The 19,723-nt window shown below is 38.6% G+C and overlaps 1 protein-coding gene across 7 annotated transcripts in view; it reads left to right on the top strand.

Moving 5' to 3' along the window:
- The first annotated feature begins 9,995 nt into the window (after positions 1 to 9,995).
- ZNF311 (zinc finger protein 311) overlaps positions 9,996 to 19,723 on the top strand; it is a 29,938-nt gene continuing 20,210 nt past the window's right edge. For 2 of the 7 annotated variants that reach the window (XM_043908152.1, XM_043908162.1), the window contains exon 1: positions 9,996 to 10,155. In XM_043908152.1, the coding sequence (XP_043764087.1) occupies positions 10,123 to 10,155 (33 nt within the window). In that variant the 5' untranslated portion in view covers positions 9,996 to 10,122. Of the gene's footprint in view, positions 10,156 to 10,194; positions 12,524 to 19,723 lie in introns of those variants that run through there. The other 5 variants (XM_043908158.1, XM_043908164.1, XM_043908159.1 and 2 more) reach the window with 4 other exon arrangements.

Genomic DNA, 19,723 nt, shown 5'->3' on the forward strand with positions numbered 1-19,723 from the left:
TCCCATTTTCATTGCAGTGTTAGTCACAGTAGCCACAATATAGAAACAATGTAAATGCCAATCAACAGGTATGAATGGATAAAGAAGGTGTGGTATATATGATGTAGAATATATAATGGAATATTACTCAGCCATGAGAATGACATCCTGCTATTTGTGAGAATATGGATGGACCTTCAGTAAAATGTGCCAGAGAAAAACAAATACTTCATGGTACCACTTATATGTGGAATTAAAAAGAAAAAAGAGGAGAAAAAATGGTTGACAGGGGCTAGGGAATGGAGAAATAGAGAAAGATTTATAAATGGTTACAAGGGGAATTCTTTGCCAGTCCAGTGGTCAGGTTCGATGCTTTCACTGTCAGGTTCGATGTTTTGCACAGACCTGAGTTCAATCCCTGGTTGGGGAAATAAGATCCCACAAACCACATGGTGTGACCAAAAAGGATGGGAGGGAAATGGTCACAAACTTCAAGATAAATAAGGTCTGAAGAGCTAATGTAAAACCTGGTGACTGTAGTTGATAACATTGTATTTTATAGTTGAAACTTATTGAGAGAACTTAAATGTTCTCACTCCCCCTAAAAGAAGAATAAATATGTGAGGTGATGGTGTATTAATTAACTAGATGGGTGGGGAAGAGGGTGATATCCTTTCATAATGCATACACATATCAAATCACAATGTACACTTTAAATATCCTACAATTTTATACTTCAATAAAGGTGAAATTTAAAAAAGAAAGGCAAAGCAGGGAGGGGAAAACAATCATGGAAAGTGCTATCTAGAAAGGATGGTCAGGAAGTTCTGAGTGTGTGAATGTGAGCAGAGACCTGAATGAAGTAAGGGAGTCGGTCTTGCAAAAAAATATAAGAGAATTCCCAAGAATTGCAAAAGATATGTTTCACGTGCTTGGCAAAGAGCAAGAAAGTCAGTGTAAAGCAAGTGGTAGAACTGTAGGAGATTCTTTCTACAGGGACAGTGGGGGGAGCTAAAAGGAGAGGCCTTATACCTCACATACTATAAAGCTTATTCTGAAAGTGATCATTCAGAACATAGGATGGTTCTATAGCAGCTGTTCCCAACCTTTTTGGCACCAGGGACAGGTTTCATAGTAGACACCACTTTTCCACGGACTTGGGGGCAGGGGGGGAGGGTGCAAAAGGGGGATTGTAATGGTTCAAGCTCATTCTATTTATTCTGAACTTTATTTCTATTATTATCACATCAGCTTCACCTCAGATCATCAAGCATTAGATCTTAGAGGTTGGGGACCCATTTTCTATAAATCAGATTGCCATGAAAGAAAAGTTGAGTGATTTGTTCTAGTTCCACATATCCAACAAAAATACCACATAAGCAATAAATGCAAGTCATATAAGTATTTTAAGTTTTCTTGCAGTCATTCTTAAAAAGGTTAAAATGAATAGCTGAAATTTTAATCATTTAATTTGTATATCTAAAATATTATTTCAACATGTGATCAATACAAAAACTGAGATATCTTTTTTTCTGTACAAAATCAAAACTGGTGTGCATTTTAACTGACAGCACATCTCAATCACATTGACAGCATTCAGCTCAGTAGTTACATGTGACTAGAGTCTACTATATTAGACAGCATTGCATTAGACAGCATTGTTGTTGTTCAGTCATTAAGTCATGTCCGACTCTGTGACCCCATGGACTGTAGCCTACTAGGCTTCTCTATCCATGGGATTTCCCAGGAAAGAATACTGGAGTGGGTTGCCATTTCCACATAGTTCTAAATTAGACTAAAGAAACAACTACTGCAATGTGTGTACCTTAATTGAATTCTGATCAATGGTACAGCTATAAGACTTTGGAGGATAATGGGGAAATTTGAATGTGGGCTGGATGTTAGCTGTATTATTGAATCAGTAATTTTCTTGAGTATGATAATGGTATTTTGACTATGAAAAAGAATGCCACTATTGTCAGGAAAGTATTCTGGAGTATTTAGGGATAAGTATCATGATATCTTCAACTCATTTCCAAATGGTTCAGACAGAGGCAAAGTAAATATGACAAAAATGTTTTATAAAAGTGGGGAATGATGGGAAGCCACTGGAGAATTTTGACAGCACCTGATTTGTATGTTCAAATAATCTGATTGACTGCTCTGTAGTCTGTCTGTATCTATCCTGTAGGGTGGCCAGTGTGACATGACCTAAACGGAGACTGTGAGAAATGTATTCAGGATATATTTTAAATATAGCATTAACATGATTTGCAGGTCTTCTTGAGGAAAAAAAAAAAAAAGGAAGACGACTTTCAAGAGTGGTATAAACACAGGTATTTATTTTTCCCATTCCACCATCTGCCTTGAAATGATCCCATGAATACAGAAATACCATGTGTGTGGCTTATATAAACATATTGCTGACATAGAGATGATAGCAGAGCATCATTTAGTTTAACAGGATTGGAGTGAGGGTCAGGAGAAGATACAATTAAGACCACCTGCCTAAAGAATAGACCATGATACTCAGCCACAACTTAGATCAGGGGAACCAAAAGGAGTCAGCAAAAGCCAGAGGAAAGGAACAGTTGTAGACATTGAAAGGCAACCCTGAAAAAGCATATGATGGAAACCAAGCATTCCAATCAAAAAATATCTTACTGTGCCCCCCCAACACCACATTTACCAGACAAGGTTCTAGTGACCTTGAATATATCAGTAAACAAGAGACTAAGTTTTTTGTCCTCATGGAGTTTATATTCAAGGAAAGGGATAATACACATCATAAACATTATAAATGAAGTATGTATTAGAAGTTATTAAGAGGTATGGGGAAAAAGTAGGGTAGGATAAAAGCAATTGAGAATACCAGGAAGCAAGATACAATATTAAATAAGATTAAGTTCCCCCAAAAAAATAATAAGGGTTCTTTGGTGTCAGTTACAGGGAGGTAAATGTGGATGTGGCTGAGAAAATAACACTGGACTTAATTTTTTACTTTCACACTCAGAAAGTTTCTCTTCAATATGTGTTCTTCTCTTATGTTCACTGGGATCTGTATTCAGTCTAAAAGCTTTCTCATACTTTTCACATTTATATGGTTTCTTTCCTATATGGACTCATTCCTGTACATTAAGTTCTGAGCTCGGATGAAAGGCCTTCCTACACCCTACATCCAAAGGGTTTCTCCTCAATATGTACTCTTCTGTGGTGCCTTAGGCCTAAGCTATAACTAAAGGCTTTTCCACACACTTGACACTCATAAGGCTTCTCCCCATTGTGGGTTCTTTTGTGTTCAGTAAGATGACTTCCCACCCAAAGCCTTCCCACATGGGTTACAACCATACGGCTTCTCCCCATAGTAAATTATATTTGATGTCAGATCTGCAACTCAAAGACTCCCCACATTCAGCACACTGGTAGGGTTTTTCTCTTTCTCCAATGTGGATTCCTTTGCATTTGGTAAGGTCTGGACTCCCACTGAAGATCTTCCCACTTCTGCACATTCACAGCGCTTCTCTCCAGTGTGGATCCTCTGATGCACTGTAAGGTAGTGCCTAAACTGGGATTGCCAGTCAGAGCACTCATAAGACTTCTCCCCACAGTGATTTTCTGGTGCATGGTAAGGCAGCTCCTGGTCTTAAGGGCTTTCCCATAGTCACTGCACTCAGGATTTCCCTCCATTGTGTATCCTTTTATGCTGAGAAAGGACTGACCTGCTACTGAAGATCTTCCAACATTTATTACATTCAAACGGTTTCTCCCCATTACGGATTCAGTGGTGTTTAGATAGGGTTGAGCTTTTCTTAAAGGATTTCCCACAGTCCTCACATTCACAGGTTCTCCTCCAGTGTGAATTCTCTAGTGTTTATTAAAATAGAGCTGAGCTCCCACTAAAGGTTTTGTAACACTAGTCACACATACAGTTTCTCCCCACTGTGGATTCTTTATAGTGTTGGATTAGGGCAGAGTTTCAGCTGAAAGCGTTCCCCCACACTTTCACATCTGCAAGGTTTCTCCCCAGTGTGGATTCTTCTATGTACAGTGAGAGCTGAATCACCCTGAAAGCTTTTCCATATTCAACACATTCAGTTTCTCTTTGGCATGCATTTTCTCGTGCAGAATAAGATCTGACTACTGACAAAAGTTTTTAAAACCTGTACTACACTCAAAGAAACTGTCCCCATTTGAAATTTTCTCATACCTGGCATATTCTGAGCTTATGTGCACGCCTTCCTCTAAATCCTTATCTTTTTGTTCTGAAATGAGGATTTTCTTACCTTTGTCTTTCAGCTTCCTATAATGTCTATTCTTATCCTTCAATGTTTCTGTAGATTTTCCACTTTGATTTTTATGAGAATTTGTCAAGATGACCCTTTGTCACTTCTCATTTTCAAAAGATAAGTTTTTCAGTTGATTCCCTACCTCCAATCTTGGTCTTAACACTGGACACTAAAGGAGAAAGAGAGAGAGAAGAAGAAGAAAGGAGGAAAGGAGAAAAGAGAAAAAGAAGAAAGGAGGGAGAAAAAAAAAGAAAATGTCACTTGTTTATTGCACTCAGGTGGGGGGAAAATGGATGGTGATTATATGGAAGAAGAAAAATGAGCTATGGTGAGACATTCTCTAAATCTAAATATTGTTTAAATATTAGGGACATGACAACAGACAAAATTAAGAAACACCAGGATAGAGCTATCGAAGAAAGATAAAGGAGAAGGAAAATGAGTTGAAGCAGAAAACAAAAGGAAATAAAATACGTGGTAAAATAAAATGGAAAATCTTAAGCACATAAAGAGGGATTTTGTTCATAACCTCAGAATACCCTCCAAACTGAACAAAATGAGACTAAAAGACGGGTTACATTTGCAGTGATCCCACCAAGGAGGCTCAAGAACAAGAGCAACTCAAGGAATCTGTTTAGCCCAGGCCTAATGTCACACATCTCACTTTGAATACATTCTCTTCTGAATGCTAGGTTTTCAGTATTTTCTTTCAAACTGTATCTCTGAACTCCTCTTCTCTATATATAAGTCACTAAACACCCCTTCTATAGGAAACCTCCCAATTAACTCAATCCAACTTTTGTCAAACAAGGACTGAGTTTGTCTCTATTACTGTTCACTGTGTACTAGTATACACTATTTTGTTAAATCTTAGCTAATTAGGTCATATTTGTCTCCCAAACAAGAATGTCAAGAATATGTAGAATCTCTGGCATAGATTCTAACTATTCTAGGAATAATCTCTTCATCAAAATTCAAAATAAAGTTACAGGAAGTCCCCTACATACAAACCTTCAAGTTGTGAATCTTCAAAGATGTGAATGTGCCCAGAGAAAGGACAAAGACAAGAGGAAGAAATAACTCAAAAACTGAAGAGATTCAAAACAGGAAATGGCAAGGGGATTTTGAGGCGGCATTGGTAGTTTTTGAGGCATAGGACACACATGTAGAATGGTTTACAAAGGTTGCAGCAGTCATCCAGAATGCAATCCAGTGCCACTATGTCATCTATGACAAGAAAAAAAGCTATGACCCAGACATCATGGAATCGTTTTTCAAGAAAGTAGACAGAATTGAATAAAGCAAGGAACCAGAACCAGAACCTGTGCCATTGATGTCAGGTGTGAGTGAAACTGCAGCTTGCTCTATCTCCTATTGCTGACGATCCTTCAGCTCTACCATTTCCCACCTCCTCTCCCATCTCCAGTCAGTAGTTCTTGCCTGTTCACTCAATGCCTGTAGGAGACAGGCCTACTAAAAGGCCTGGCAAAAGAATTAAACAATCTTGCTGAGAGGACATGACTCAGTATGTGACTCCTGGAGGAATCCAGGAGTCAAGAAGGATCAAAGAAGGATCAAAAAACATCTTGAAAGCAGGATGTACGCCTGGGGATGGAAAGCCATCAACAGACTGTTCCTATCTTTGGCGGCTGGGAGGCACATAAAGATTAACTGGGTCTTTGTCTTTGAGGCAGAAAAACAGGGATACAAAAATGTTAAATGTTAACTGCACAGGATTATCATTGAAGGCCACGTGGCCTGCTATGCTCATGTAAACATGTACAAGCAAGTCTCAAAAAGTATAATAAAGCAGGCTTGAGATCAGTCTGGGCACCTTTACCTCATGGTGGTCTTGGTCCCCTGATCCCCGCTATAACTTTCTTGAGTGTTTCTCGTTCTTTCGTCATGCGGCGCTTTCAGGAACCTGTGCTGTCAAGCTGGACTCGACAGATGCCAGCCCCTGTAAGCCAGCTGTTATAATGTACCACTGTACTTTCCAAGGTACTGTACTATAAGATTTTAAATGTTTTATTTTTGGTTATACATTATTTGTGTGAAATGTATTATAAACCTATTATTGTACAGTACTAAACAGTTCATTGAGTATATAGTTAGTTGGGTACCCAGGCTAACTTGTTGGACTTATGAACAACTGGACTTACAAACACACTCTCAGAACGGAACTTGTTCATGGAACTTGTTCATTTGTAGGAGACTTACCGTATCCTCAATATAAGCACATGCATACTAAGTCACTTCAGTCATTTCCAACTCTTTGCAACCCAACGGATCATAGCCTTCCAGGCTCCTCTGTCCATGGGATTCTCCAGGCAAGAATACTGGAGTGGGCTGCCATGCCCTCCTCCAGGGGATCTTTCCAACGCAGGGATGGACTCTGCGTCTCCTGCATTGGCGAGTTCTTCACCACCTGGGAAGCCCCAATATAAGCACAGTATAGTTGAACAACATGCGGGTTATGGGTGCTGATCCTCTGCTCAGTCAAAAATCCACATGTAGGGACTTCTCTGGTGGTCCAGTGGTTAAGACTCCATGTTCCCAACACAGGGGACACCTGTTTGATCATATGCAACTAAGATCCCATATATTGCACGATGTGGTCAAAATAAATGACAACAAAAAAATTTACAACGAGGTACCACTTCACACCAGTCAGAATGGCCATCATTAAAGAGTCTGCAAATAACTAATACTGGAGAGCGTGTGGAGAAAAGGGAATCTTTCTATACTGATGGTGGGAATATAAGTTAGTACAGCCACTATGGAAAACAGTACAGAGGTTCCTGAAAAAACTAAAAAAAAAAAAGAAAAATAGAATTACCATGTGATCCAGCAAGCCCACTCCTGGGCGTATATCTGGACAAAACTATAATTCAAAGAGATATATGCACCCCATGTGCATATTAGTACTATTTATAATAACCAAGACATGGAAACAACTTAAATGTCCATTGAGAGATGAATGGCCAAAGAAGATGTGGTACATATATATAGTGGGATATTACTTAGTCATTTAAAAAAATCTGCTTGTAATTTTACAGTCCACCCTCCATATTCAAAGTTCTATATCCTCCCATAAATCGTGCAATACGTTTTAAAAAAAGAAATGCATGTAAGTGTACCCACACATTTCAAACCTATGCTGTTCAACTGTCAACTGTCTATTATGCAATGATGCTATCTATAGACTGCAGACATAGCACCAACACCTGAAATAGAGACCAGTATATACATGGGCTTTTTCAATGTTCATACAACAAATATTTATTAAACACAAATCATATGTCATGATGTTCTAGGGATGACTCCAGTCTTTTGCCTCAAAAATCTCAGTCTAGCACAATGCTTCTCAAACCCTTTTCTCTGATATACCCTATACATATACTCAAACATAAAGCCAAATATTTTATTCCCATTTTACCTCTGATCCTACTCCCACAAAACCCTGTCCCTGCTTCTATCACAGTGTTTATCACACTGGATTGTTATCACAGATTTTCTAGTCTGTTTCACCAACCAGACTGAAGTACCTTGAGGTACCATACTTGGTACCAGAATCATTATATAGCACTTCAAATACACTCAACAAATGTGTGAATGAATGCATGAATTAAATGAATAAATAAATGAATTGTTTAGCATCTGCCCCAGATGTACAAGGCACTGACAGGGAAAGCTGGTGTTATTAAACTGAAGGTTGGCCTCTCCTCCCATAGATATATCAGGTATAGTACAGCCCAGTGTTCACTTGGGTCTTTTTTTTTTTTTTTTCTTTGTAATAGTCATATGTGTAACAACTAAAAATCAGCTCTTGGTACCATCATTTTAAAGATATGCTCTGGCTCCTTTTTCACCAAAATCCACCTCATAAGCAGAAAGATGACTGCTAGCTCCCCACCTCTTTTGCAGGACTCAAAAAACAAGGAATGATATTTTCAGGCTGGATGACTATGGGCCAGTGTTGAGTAAACAGTGAATCAAAAGCCAGTGCCAAAATTTCACATGCCAAACTCTGCCTTTCTTGAGTACTGGATGGAACCTAAATGTATGAATGTCATCAAAAGGAAAGGAGGGACTTCCCTGGTGGTCCAGTGGCTAAGACACTGTGCCCGTAATGCAGGGGTCCAGGTTCGATCCCTGGTCAAGGAGCAGGATTCCACATGCCACAACTAAAAGTTCCCATGCTGCAACAAAGATCCTATATCCCACAACTAAGACCTGGTGCAGGCAAATGAATATATAGTTTTTTTTGTGTGTGTGTTTTTTTAAAGGATTATTTACATGTTAAAATTAAAATCCCAGTAAAGATACAAAAGAGCAATCTCTCTGGATTACAGTGAAAAGGAAAATCCAAGTTTCATTCCATTTTAGGAAAAGACAAACGATACACACAGTCTTTCCTACAAAAGCATGCAACTTTAAAGACCATCAATACAGTCAATAACAAAGCGGTAAAGGGAGAATCTCAAATGAGGCATTTTGTCAGTATTTTCTTTAACCATTAAGAAAATCACATAATTCACTGTTTCTCTCCCCTGGCCTTCCCTTACCCATTCTTCTCCATCCAGATCTGGCTTTCCATCTCCCATCACTCCTGTGACCATCTCTCTACTAAGTGAATCACGTAACCATATCCAGTACCGTCTCTCTCCAGGTAAGACATCCAGGGCCTGCTGCTCAGGATAGGCCTCCTCAAGGGAGCAAAATCCCTGTGAACCCCATCAAAAATAACTGCCTTCTCCCAGTAACTGACATTTTGAGCCAAGGGGCAAGAGCTGCTCTGCATTTTTTGTCCATTGGCAGTATGGCTTTAGAAACCAGTGAAATTTAGAAGCCCCACTCTCCATTTTAGGTTACTGGCCTGAAAGAGAAGGGCAGGGAAAAAAAGAGAGAGAGAGAAAGTCATGAATGGGAGCAGTACCACATCAACAAAACTCACAAAAGAACCCAGCAGCCTGACAGGAAAGAAACTGGCAAAGAGGAAGTTAAAGCTCTAATCAGAGATTCAGAATTCGTGAGGAAACTAGTGTTGAGGTTAAAAGCACCATATCGTTTAGGTTTTTTTTCCTCATCTTAGCAGTTATGCGACTGTAGGTAAGTTTTTAGTATGCCTGGGTTTCAAGTTGCTTATCTAAAAACTGGGGGAGTGATAATACTTACCTCATTGGATTGTTTGAGAATTAGAGTTAAAGCATATACTGCACTTAGAACCAAAGCCTGACCCAAAATAAATACTTTATTAACCGGTTTGCCAAATAAAAAAATTTTAATTCTAATATTAAAGAATGGCCTAAAGAAGGACGAGCGGGGGCAGGGGGAGGAGGGAGTGGAAACATGACTAGAAGAGGTAAAGATAAAATAGGCTTCAGCAGGCAGGCCCTCCTACATCCCATCCCACCTCGAATCGCAGGCCCAGCCCCAGAAGGCCAGAAAGAAGCTCCCGCCAGAACCCCGAAAAGGGCCTAACAGACCTGACCCACGACCTCCGCATCCTCCCGGGTCTTGCTGGTCCTGTCTTCGCCGCAATGGGGCCGAAGAAGCCCAAGGACCTACCCAGAAGAGGTCAGAAAAAACCCCATCCTTACCTCAGAGTCTAGGGGCTGAGCCCGGAAGTGCAGATAGCGCCTTTCCAGTCCGCGGTCTCTATGGTAATGCGCGGCTTGCCCTTCTAGGACCTTCGGAGGACTCTTCTCTTTGGTCCAACGCTGCAAACCCTGAGAAGCTGGACGGTTCCAGTCCCTGTTTACTAGATTGGGACTGATGCCACGTGGAGAACAGATGAGCTTAAATATGAAACTGATTTTCTTCAGCGTGTGAAGAGGGAAAACAACGAAAGAAAATGGAGCACCGAGTTAATCAGAATTATATGAATGTAAGCTCTACCACGCAGATATATTTGTTTATTTATGTAAACCAAGCTCTTAGAACAGTTGCTGAAGAAATTCTTGTTAAATGAATGAATTGAAATGATTCTGAAAAGCTATTGCCGCAAAGCATCATTTACTAATACAAGTATTTGCCTCTTATCGGTAGCTTTATTTAAAAGAGAACTATGTGTCACATACATTGAAATATGTTATAATTTAGGGATCATGAAAACTCACAAGCATACATTATAAGTAACATATGCTGTATTTTCCAAAATATTATATTTCTAAAATGTTATATTTTCTATATTTTCCTTACGTTATGTTTCAGTGTAATGATTAGCAGTAGAAACTTGAACAGAAAATATTTAACATATGTAAGTAAGCACAAAAGTTATATTTAAAAATTTGAGGAAATGGCAAATACTTTTTAGATTGTCCTTTCTTACACTGGAATATGAATTGGCTAGCATAAAGTCATGGGACATAATCGTTTTAGAAGGGGAAACTCCAAGAAAATGATTTCAAAAAGACAGCCAATATAAACAAAATGAAATCTATAAACTCAAAGACTAAAAACAAATACTTGCTGAATTGTGAGCTGAACTGGAAAAATAATCAGAATAATGAATAAGATTATTGGAAGGAAAATGAAAAATACCTGTGACATAAGACAAATGAGCTAAAGATAAATTTTTCATTAAGGATAAATCTCAGAATCATGAAGCTGAGTGTGTACAAAGTCCATAATAACCCCTATGAAGCATTCTTGCCAAAAATACTGAACCTAAATCAAATCAAGCCTTTCAAACTTAAATGTGTACAGAGTGAAACTATATGTATAAAATTAGAAAAACAGGTAAATTATACTATAAAATGTGTATGGCTACCCACATATGTACTAACAATATTTAAACATGCTTTGAAATAACAACATCAATATCAAGGTAGTAGCTAACCTGAAAGAAAGAGGAGAGCAATTGGAGAAGAGTAGACAAGGGGATATAATTATATCTGTAATATTTATGTCTTAAGATAGATGTTAAGTGTTTCTTATATCATTGCTTTGTAAGACTGAAATATTTGCTGTCTTTTTTAAAAAGCCCCTGGAAATGAATTTAGTAATTTCAACAGACAGAAGAGGGGCTATAGAATTACTTAACACCAGTCAGGCTTCTGTTTCTCCATCTTCAAACTGGGAATGGTAGGACAAACATTAATATGAGGAAAGAAAATTTCAGGACATACAAGGAGATAATGAAAGAATAACTACTTGCCTTAAATGAGTGCAAGTCTTCATACCCAAATAAAATGGCTATAAGTATTCAAAATACCAATTGCAGGTTGATTGACCACAGGGCCCCTGAAGGCCATTTTTAAGAAGTGTGACTCTTGGCTGAGATTGGCAAATATCCAGATTTTCAAAAACTAAAAAAAAAAAATAGAGAGATGAACTGTGGAATTAGGCTGAAAAGCTTGACATGAATCCCTGGCAAAATTCCAGCATTAATTATTTTAGGAGACTTTATGAGATTAGCATTAACCAAGAATAATGTAAATGAATTATATCTCAATTGGGGTAGATTATTTAAGTGGTAGTCTGAGGGTCTGCTGTGCAAGGAAGGTATCTTCATGTCCGCAAAGGTTATAGCAAAGTCTCTCATAAATGTACCCTGTGATATGTGTACTGGACTTTAATACTGTTAAGAAGATTGATATCAGGAAGAAAGACTGTAGCAACTCAGCCTGGAGGGTGAGTTGTCACGGTCTTTATAGACCGGGACCTGGGGACTGGAGTCCATGAAAAGAAGGACACAGGGGACCCAAGTCTCGAGTGAAACAAGGATACTTTATTTGTAGCAGTGTGTGCTTTATATATCTCCATACAAGGAAGCTTTAGGCAGCAAAAATAAAGTTGAGCAAAAACAAAACTAGGCTGTCAGGGGACGTTCAACTTTAAGGAATCCAACATGTTATTCTTTTCTTTTGTGTGCCCTTTCTCAAGGATTCTCTATTCCTTATCAGTTCCTGGAAAACAGGAACAAGCAGAGCTGCACTCAGTTCTCAGGACTGAGATCATGAGAAAGGGCACCTGCTTGGATTCCTTTCAGTAACTGCCTTCAATGACTCCCTTCAGTGACCTTACTTAAATGTAATCTATTCAGTTATGCCCCTCTTACTCAGGATATAGAATGCTTTCTGGCCCTTTGAAGACGGTTATTTGCTTGGCTTTGTTTTTGCTCAATTTTTTTACTGCCTAAAGCTGCCTTGTATGAAGATATATAAACATGCTTTTCCGCAAATAAAGCACCCTTGTTTCACTGAATGCCCTTGGCAAGCGGACGGAGTGACTGTTAGCACCTACGGAGGTCGGTAAGTGCGGGGTTACGGGACAAACGGCTGGAAAGCCCCACCACTTTACTACTTTACTTCATCATTTATTTAAGGTTCAAGGACTTTCGGTTTCGCATCAATGGATAGAGGCTTGTCTCCAAACAGTGGTTGAATATAATCCCTGGTTCCCTGATGAAGGCAGTTTTGATTTAGAAATTTGGAACCGAGTCAAAGGGAATGTTGAATGAGCCGCTAGACGGGGAGAAAATATTCCAATAGATTTCTGGCCTTTATGGGCCCTCATTAAAGCCATGATCTTGACGTTTCAAGGCAACTCTAGCCCCCCTGATATTTGTCAATAAGCAGAATGCTCATTATACGAATATAAATTAGATGATGAGACTTTACAAAAGGCCCAATTAGAGCAACATAAAATGTTTCAAAACTTCCCCACCATCCCTGCTCCGGCTGTCCCAAGTGCCCCTCCTCCTCATTTCAATGGGCATGAAACCAAAGGTCCCCTCAATTAGAGGACAAAATGAATCTGATGATGATTCTTCTGATGCTCTCTCTGACACTAAAGCCAACAATACTTTTTTTGATGACAGTGATAAACCCCTAACACACACTCACATTTATGAAAACAGACAATCCACTCATTCTCCTTCACGACGAAGGCTTTCTGATTTACTGGCTTTGCAATCTCAAGTCTCTGAGGCTGATAATCTTTTTGCCTTTCCTGTGTGAAGAAATATTAATGCTCAAGGGCAACTAATACCTCAATACGAAGGCATTGATTTTTCTCACATGCAACAAATGAAAAAGGCTGTAACTATGTACGGCCCTCATTCTCCTTTCACTAAAGAACTTCTAAACTCTATGGCATCTTCTACTGGAAATTTTATTCCTTTATGATTGGCGAATTTTGATAGAAGTTCTTCTTAAACCAGGAGAATATCTTCAGTGGATAATGTAGTTTCATGATGTGGCCTGAGATCATGCCAATTCTAATGCTCGAGCTGGCGCTCCCCAAAACCAAATTACTTTTGAAATGTTAAGGGGTACAGGGCAATTTGATTCGATGGAAGTTCAGATACAATGCCCTCCTTTGTTACATGAACAGTTGAAAGAAGTTGCCCTTGAAGCTTGAGATCTAATTACTCCTCAAGGGGAACCTAAAGGTAGCTACACAAAGATATTACAAGGGCCTAATGAAGCCTATGCTGCTATTTTAGCTAGGCTGGGAGTTGCTATCTCCCTTAGTGTTGTCAGAGAGGAAGCCAGAGTGCAATTAGAAAAACTGCTTGCATATGAGAATGCAAATCAGGAATGTCAAAGAGCCATCGCTCCAATTCGTGAGACCGGGAATGTTATTGATTATTTGAAGGCTTGTCGCAACTTAGGATCAGAAACTCAGAAAATGCAAATGTTGGCTGAAGCAATGGCTGCTGCCTTTAAAAAGGGAAATGAAGGATGTTTTGTTTGTGGAGGTAAGAGCCATTTAAAAAAGGATTGCCCTAAAAAATGTCCAAAAAAATGAAAACTATTAAAAAGCCTCCAGTACTCTGCCCTCGCTATCATAAGGGGGGATACACTGGGCTAAAGAATGTCGATCTAAATATGATGTTGAGGGAAATCTTATATCAGGAAACTCAAAGAAGGGGGCTCCCCAGGTCCCCATCAACAAAAACCAGGGGCAAACTCCATCTTTTCCCTCAAACCCTCAACATCTGGCAGTGCTGCTGTCGATATACTAGCCCTCAATGATTTTCTTTTTTTTCCTCAAGCAGTCCCTTCTAGAATACCTACCGGACTTTATGGACCCCTACCCCCACGATCCTTCGGCCTTATACTTGGCTGGTCTAATCTGACTTCTAAGGGAATTACTGTTCACCCTGGAATAATTGATTTAGATTATAAGGGAGAGATTCAAATTATGATGTCATCTCAGATACTATGGCAATTCAAAATATAGATACAAAATTCAGATACAATTGGGGACAAAATTGCCCAATTACTTCTTTTACCTTGCATTTCTATTAACTCCTCTAATGGTATACGGAGAGGTGGATTTGGTAGTATAGATCAAAAGCAATCCTTATGGCCATCAATAATATCTGAATATGCATGACCAAATATAAATGTCAAAATTAATGGCAAAAGATTTTCTGACCTTCTTGATACTGGATCCGATATTACTATTATTTCCAAAAATTTATGGCCCAAATCTTGGCATATGCAGAGAATTTCTTGGCAAATTGCAGGAGTTTCTCAAACCAAAGTACAAGAGGTTTATCAAAGTGTCCAAATATATCCATGTGAGGAACCAGAAGGCCAGCGTGCAACATTACGATTTTATGTGATAGGTGCACCCCTTAATTTAATAGGAAGAGATTTACATATGCAATGGCAAACTCAAATATATATTCCACATTTTTCCTAGGGGCCACTGCCCATTTAACAAACAATACAATTATTAAAATAACTTGGAAAAATGACGAGCCTATTTGGACAGAACAGTGGCCCCTTACAAAAGAGAAATTAGAGGCTGCTAAGGACTTACAGATACACAATTGGAATTAAAACATATAGAGGAATCTTGTTGCCCTTGGATTCTCCCATTTTTGTAATAAAAAACAAATCTAGCAAATGGCGTCTTTTAACAGATCTTCGAAAAGTTAATGCATCTATGAAACCTATGGGTGCATTGCAACCAGGAATTCCATCACCTACCACTATTCCTCAAAACTAGCATATTATTATTATAGATTTACAAGATTGCTTTTTTACTATACATTTACACCCTCTAGACCAAGAGAGATTTGCTTTCTCTCTTCCTTATCCTAATCATGTCGGGCCTCATAAATGGTGTCAATGGACTTGTTGCCTCAAAGAATGATGAATTCTCCCACCATATGTCAATATTATATAGCCAAAGCCCTTGAACCTATGAGAAAACAATTTCCTGACTTTCTTGTTATCCGTTACGTGGATGATATATTGTTTTCGGCTCCATCTGTTTTAGAAACTCAACACATGTTTGACATAGCTCAACAATGCTTAAGAGCTTCTGGATTAATCATTGCCCCTGAAAAGATTCAAACCTCTACAGCTTACCATTACTTGGGATTTATTGTTAATAGACAATGTATTGCTCCCCAACTAACACAGATTCCTGTTGACAAATTATCAACCTTGAATGATTTTCAAAAACTTTTAGGTGATATAAATTGGATTAGACTCTCTTTAGGCACTGCAAATTATCAACTGACTAATTTATTTAACACTTTAAAAGGGATCCCGATTTAAATAGCCCATGTTCATTTTCACAAGAGGCACGAGAGGAACTCTGTTTGGTGCAAAATAAATTGCAAAAGCAGTTTCTTACTCGTATTAGACTTGAATTACCTCTACAGTTGTTTATACTCCCCTCTCTCCATTCTCCCACAGGACTTCTTGCCCAACAAGAAAACCCAATAGACTGGATCTATACCCATTTTAGAGGGACGAGGTCACTTACACCCTATCTTGATTTGATCACTCTAATCATTATCAATGGAAGAAATAGAGCTGGACTCTAATTGACTCCGATCCTCATAAAATTGTAGTACCTATTAATAAATCTCAATTTGAGAATGCATTACAAACTTCTACCAATTTCCAAATAGCCTCCTTGGAATATTTTGGAGAAATTTCATTTCATTGTCCCTGTAACAAACTTTGGAATTTCTTCAAAAATACTGAATTTATTATCTCTCACATTGTCACATCACAACCTATACCTCAAGCTGATGTTTTCTATACAGATGGGACTAAAGACACCAAAGCCTCATTCTGGTCTCTCAAAGAATATAAAGTCTTTTATACTAAATTTCACTCTGCTCAACAAAATGAATTATATGCTCTTATTCAGGTTATGCACTACATTCTTATCCTATTAATATAGTTTCTGACTCCTTATATTCAGTTTTTGTACTAAGAAATATAGAAACTTCTACCATAAGTTCTAATCTATTATCCAACAACTTTTTTTGAACTACAGTCTCTTATTAGGAACCGCACTTCCCCCATTTATATTACCCATATTCAAGCACATTCTTGTCTTCCTGACCCTATGGCCCATGGCAATGAACAAGCTGATAAACTTGTCTCTTTTGCTACTCCTGAAGAACAACATGCTCTATTGCACAATAATGCTGGCTCACTACATCAAATTTGGAAAATTCCATACCAACATGCTAAAGAAATCACTAATAATTGCTCTACTTGTAGGCCCCTAAATCTTCCACCCATTACACAAGGTATCAATCCTCTAAGATTACAACCTAATGAACTATGGCAAATGGATATAACTCATTGTCCTGAACTTTCTCCCTCTTCCTTCTTACATGTCTCAATCTATACAAATTCTTTTATATGGGCCACACCTCTCCGAGGTGAAACTACACAAGATGTTATAACTCACCTGTTAGCTTGCTTTGCAGTAATGGGAACACCTAGTTCTATAAAAACAGACAATGGCCCTGCCGATATTTCTAGGCAATTCAAACAATTTTTACGATCATTTTCTGTTCAACATATTACAGGTATTCCTTGTAATCCACAAGCACAGGGCATAGTTGAATGAGCACATCACACACTGAAACTACAAATAAAAAAATTAAAAAGGGGAGAATACACAGGAACACTTCTATCTTCCTTATCCAGAGCAGACTTTACTAGATTCCAATGCAATATATTCTTTAAGCCTTTAACTATTGTTAGTACAGCTTTTTTTGTTTAAAATTTTTTAAACTTACTGCAAGGAGATATTTTGACAAAAGCAGAAAAACATTTCAAGGCATTGAAGGACACCTCCCTTCATCTGCCCATTTGGTATCAAGATGGGTTGACTAAACAATGGAAATCTGGAAAATTAATCTTACAGGGAAAGGGGTATGCTTGTATTTCTCCAGATGGATCCAACGAAATCAGTTGGCTCCCTCTTCAGAAGATCTGCCCCCCGGGGAGTCACTCGCATTCAAGATAGAGAGGAAATGGCAAAATCCGCAGGAGGAGGAGTTTCCAGTACAAGCCATGGTGGCTTTAAAAATTTCCGAGAAACACCACACTCGACATCATCAACCTTATGACCTCCCTACTTGGGGACAGATTAAAAAACCCTTACTAATCAAGCTGAAAATCTGGTTTCTCAACAGGGAATGCCTCGGAATCCTGAAAATATTTTTGTCACTATGCTTGCTTTGCTTGCTTTTGCTTCCCCCGCTCAGACTGACTTGATTAATCACACTTATTGGGCTTATATACCTAACCCACCTTTATTGCAGGTTGTAGAATGGACAGATATAGGACTGGTCGTATCCACTAATGACTCAGTATATATGCCTCCTCCTTGGAGCTTGGGGGGGCCCTCTCATCCTGAGGAAGAAGGAAGACTAATTAACATTCATCTAGGCTATGAAATCCTTCCTTTATGCGTGGGCCCAGCAGAATTATGTATTAATGTTAGTTGGCAAACGTGGGCTTTCGTCCTGCCTCCAAAAAAGAACTTCCGCACATTGCTTGGACTGTTTACTGCCCTGTCCCTTTCTGAGAACCGTGTCAATACTACCAAAACTCTAGGAAAAGGACAAAAATTGGAATGTAAGGTGTTTACTTATAAGGACTTTAAATATACTCCTGTTTATTGGGATAGATGTCAAGCTAAATTAGGGAAATTAATGTTTGTGGCCAATTACACCATTGTTGACTGGGGACCCTATGGTATGTGGTTATCTAACTGCTCAGATGATATTAACAGTACTATGTGTGGTTATGTTACTCAAGTAGCATGGAAGGTTACCAAAACTACGATGGAGCACTTCCATGACAAAGGACTCCTTGGCTGGATTGACGGCGGAATGGCACCCCCTCGCCCTCAAATCATCCTCAATAAACAGATTGGGCCTGAACAATGGGACATCTGGAAACTTGCTGCAAGTACTGAAAAACTTGGAACTTGGACTGGATATTTCACAGGGACCAGTCGTAGTCATAGTAACTATTCCTTCTATTATAATCATTCATAGTTTATACAAGCTTGTGTTCCCCTTCCTTTTGTTATAGCCATAGGGAACTTACAATTTAATGACTCTATGTTCTGTGACTTGTATAGATTGCAAATTGTATACTTGTCTTAATTCCTCTATTTCTCTAAAAAATGAATCCCTTTTGATTCTTCGAACTCCATGTAATCTGTGGTTGCCAGTAGATCTCCAACGACTCTGGAAAGAGGGTCCCATGGCAGGACTTGCCTCTCAGTTACTCACTGAATTACTCTGATGATCTAAGCGATTCATTGGGTGGTTAATTCTTGGCATTTTGGGGTTAATAGCCATTTGCACCACTGCTGCTGTCACAGGCATTGCTTTACAAACTTCAATTCAAACACAAAACTTTATTCAAAATTGGACTAAAGATACTCATACTATGTGGGCCACTCAAGCTCAGATAGATGAAGAAGTTCAGGATAAAATTCAGGAATTAGAAACATCCATCCAGTGGGTTGAAGATCAATTACTAGATTTACAAAAAGAAGTATTATTACATTGTGGTTGGAATTCTACTCAATTTTGTATCACTCTTGTTCAATTCAACCGTAGTGCTTACCATTGGGAACAAATCAAATTTCATCTGCAAGATATACATAATAATGCTTCCTTAAATGTACAATTATTGCAAAAGGAAATTTTTGAAACCTTCTCTAAGAGTCTACCCTCTTCCAAAATTTGGAAACCTTAGGTGAACAGCTAACTGATCAATTATCTGGGCTGGACCCTCGAGGATGGTTTCAAAGCATTACACGTAGTATTGGATCTGGAACTATAATGTTGATAATGGTCCTAGTGATAATATTTGTAGTATACCAATGCCTTTCAACTAAAATTGTTCAAATTAAACAAACTCAATTGGTCAGGGCGTTTTTCACAAAAGTATCTACAGTCACCCACAATTGTGAAAAAATTAAAAAGGGGGGAATTGTCAGGGGACGTTCAGCTTTAAGGGATTCAATATGTTATTCTTTTCTTTTGTGTGCCCTTTCTCAAGGATTCTCTATTCCTTATCAGTTCCTGGAAAACAGGAACAAGCAGAGCTGCATGCAGTTCTCAGGACTGAGATCATGAGAAAGAGCACCTGCTTGGATTCCTTTCAGTGACTCCCTTCAGTGATTCCCTTCAGTGACTTTACTTAAATGTAATC

This window comes from Cervus elaphus, chromosome 7 (genome assembly GCF_910594005.1).
Source record: "Cervus elaphus chromosome 7, mCerEla1.1, whole genome shotgun sequence".
NCBI lineage: Eukaryota > Metazoa > Chordata > Mammalia > Artiodactyla > Cervidae > Cervus > Cervus elaphus.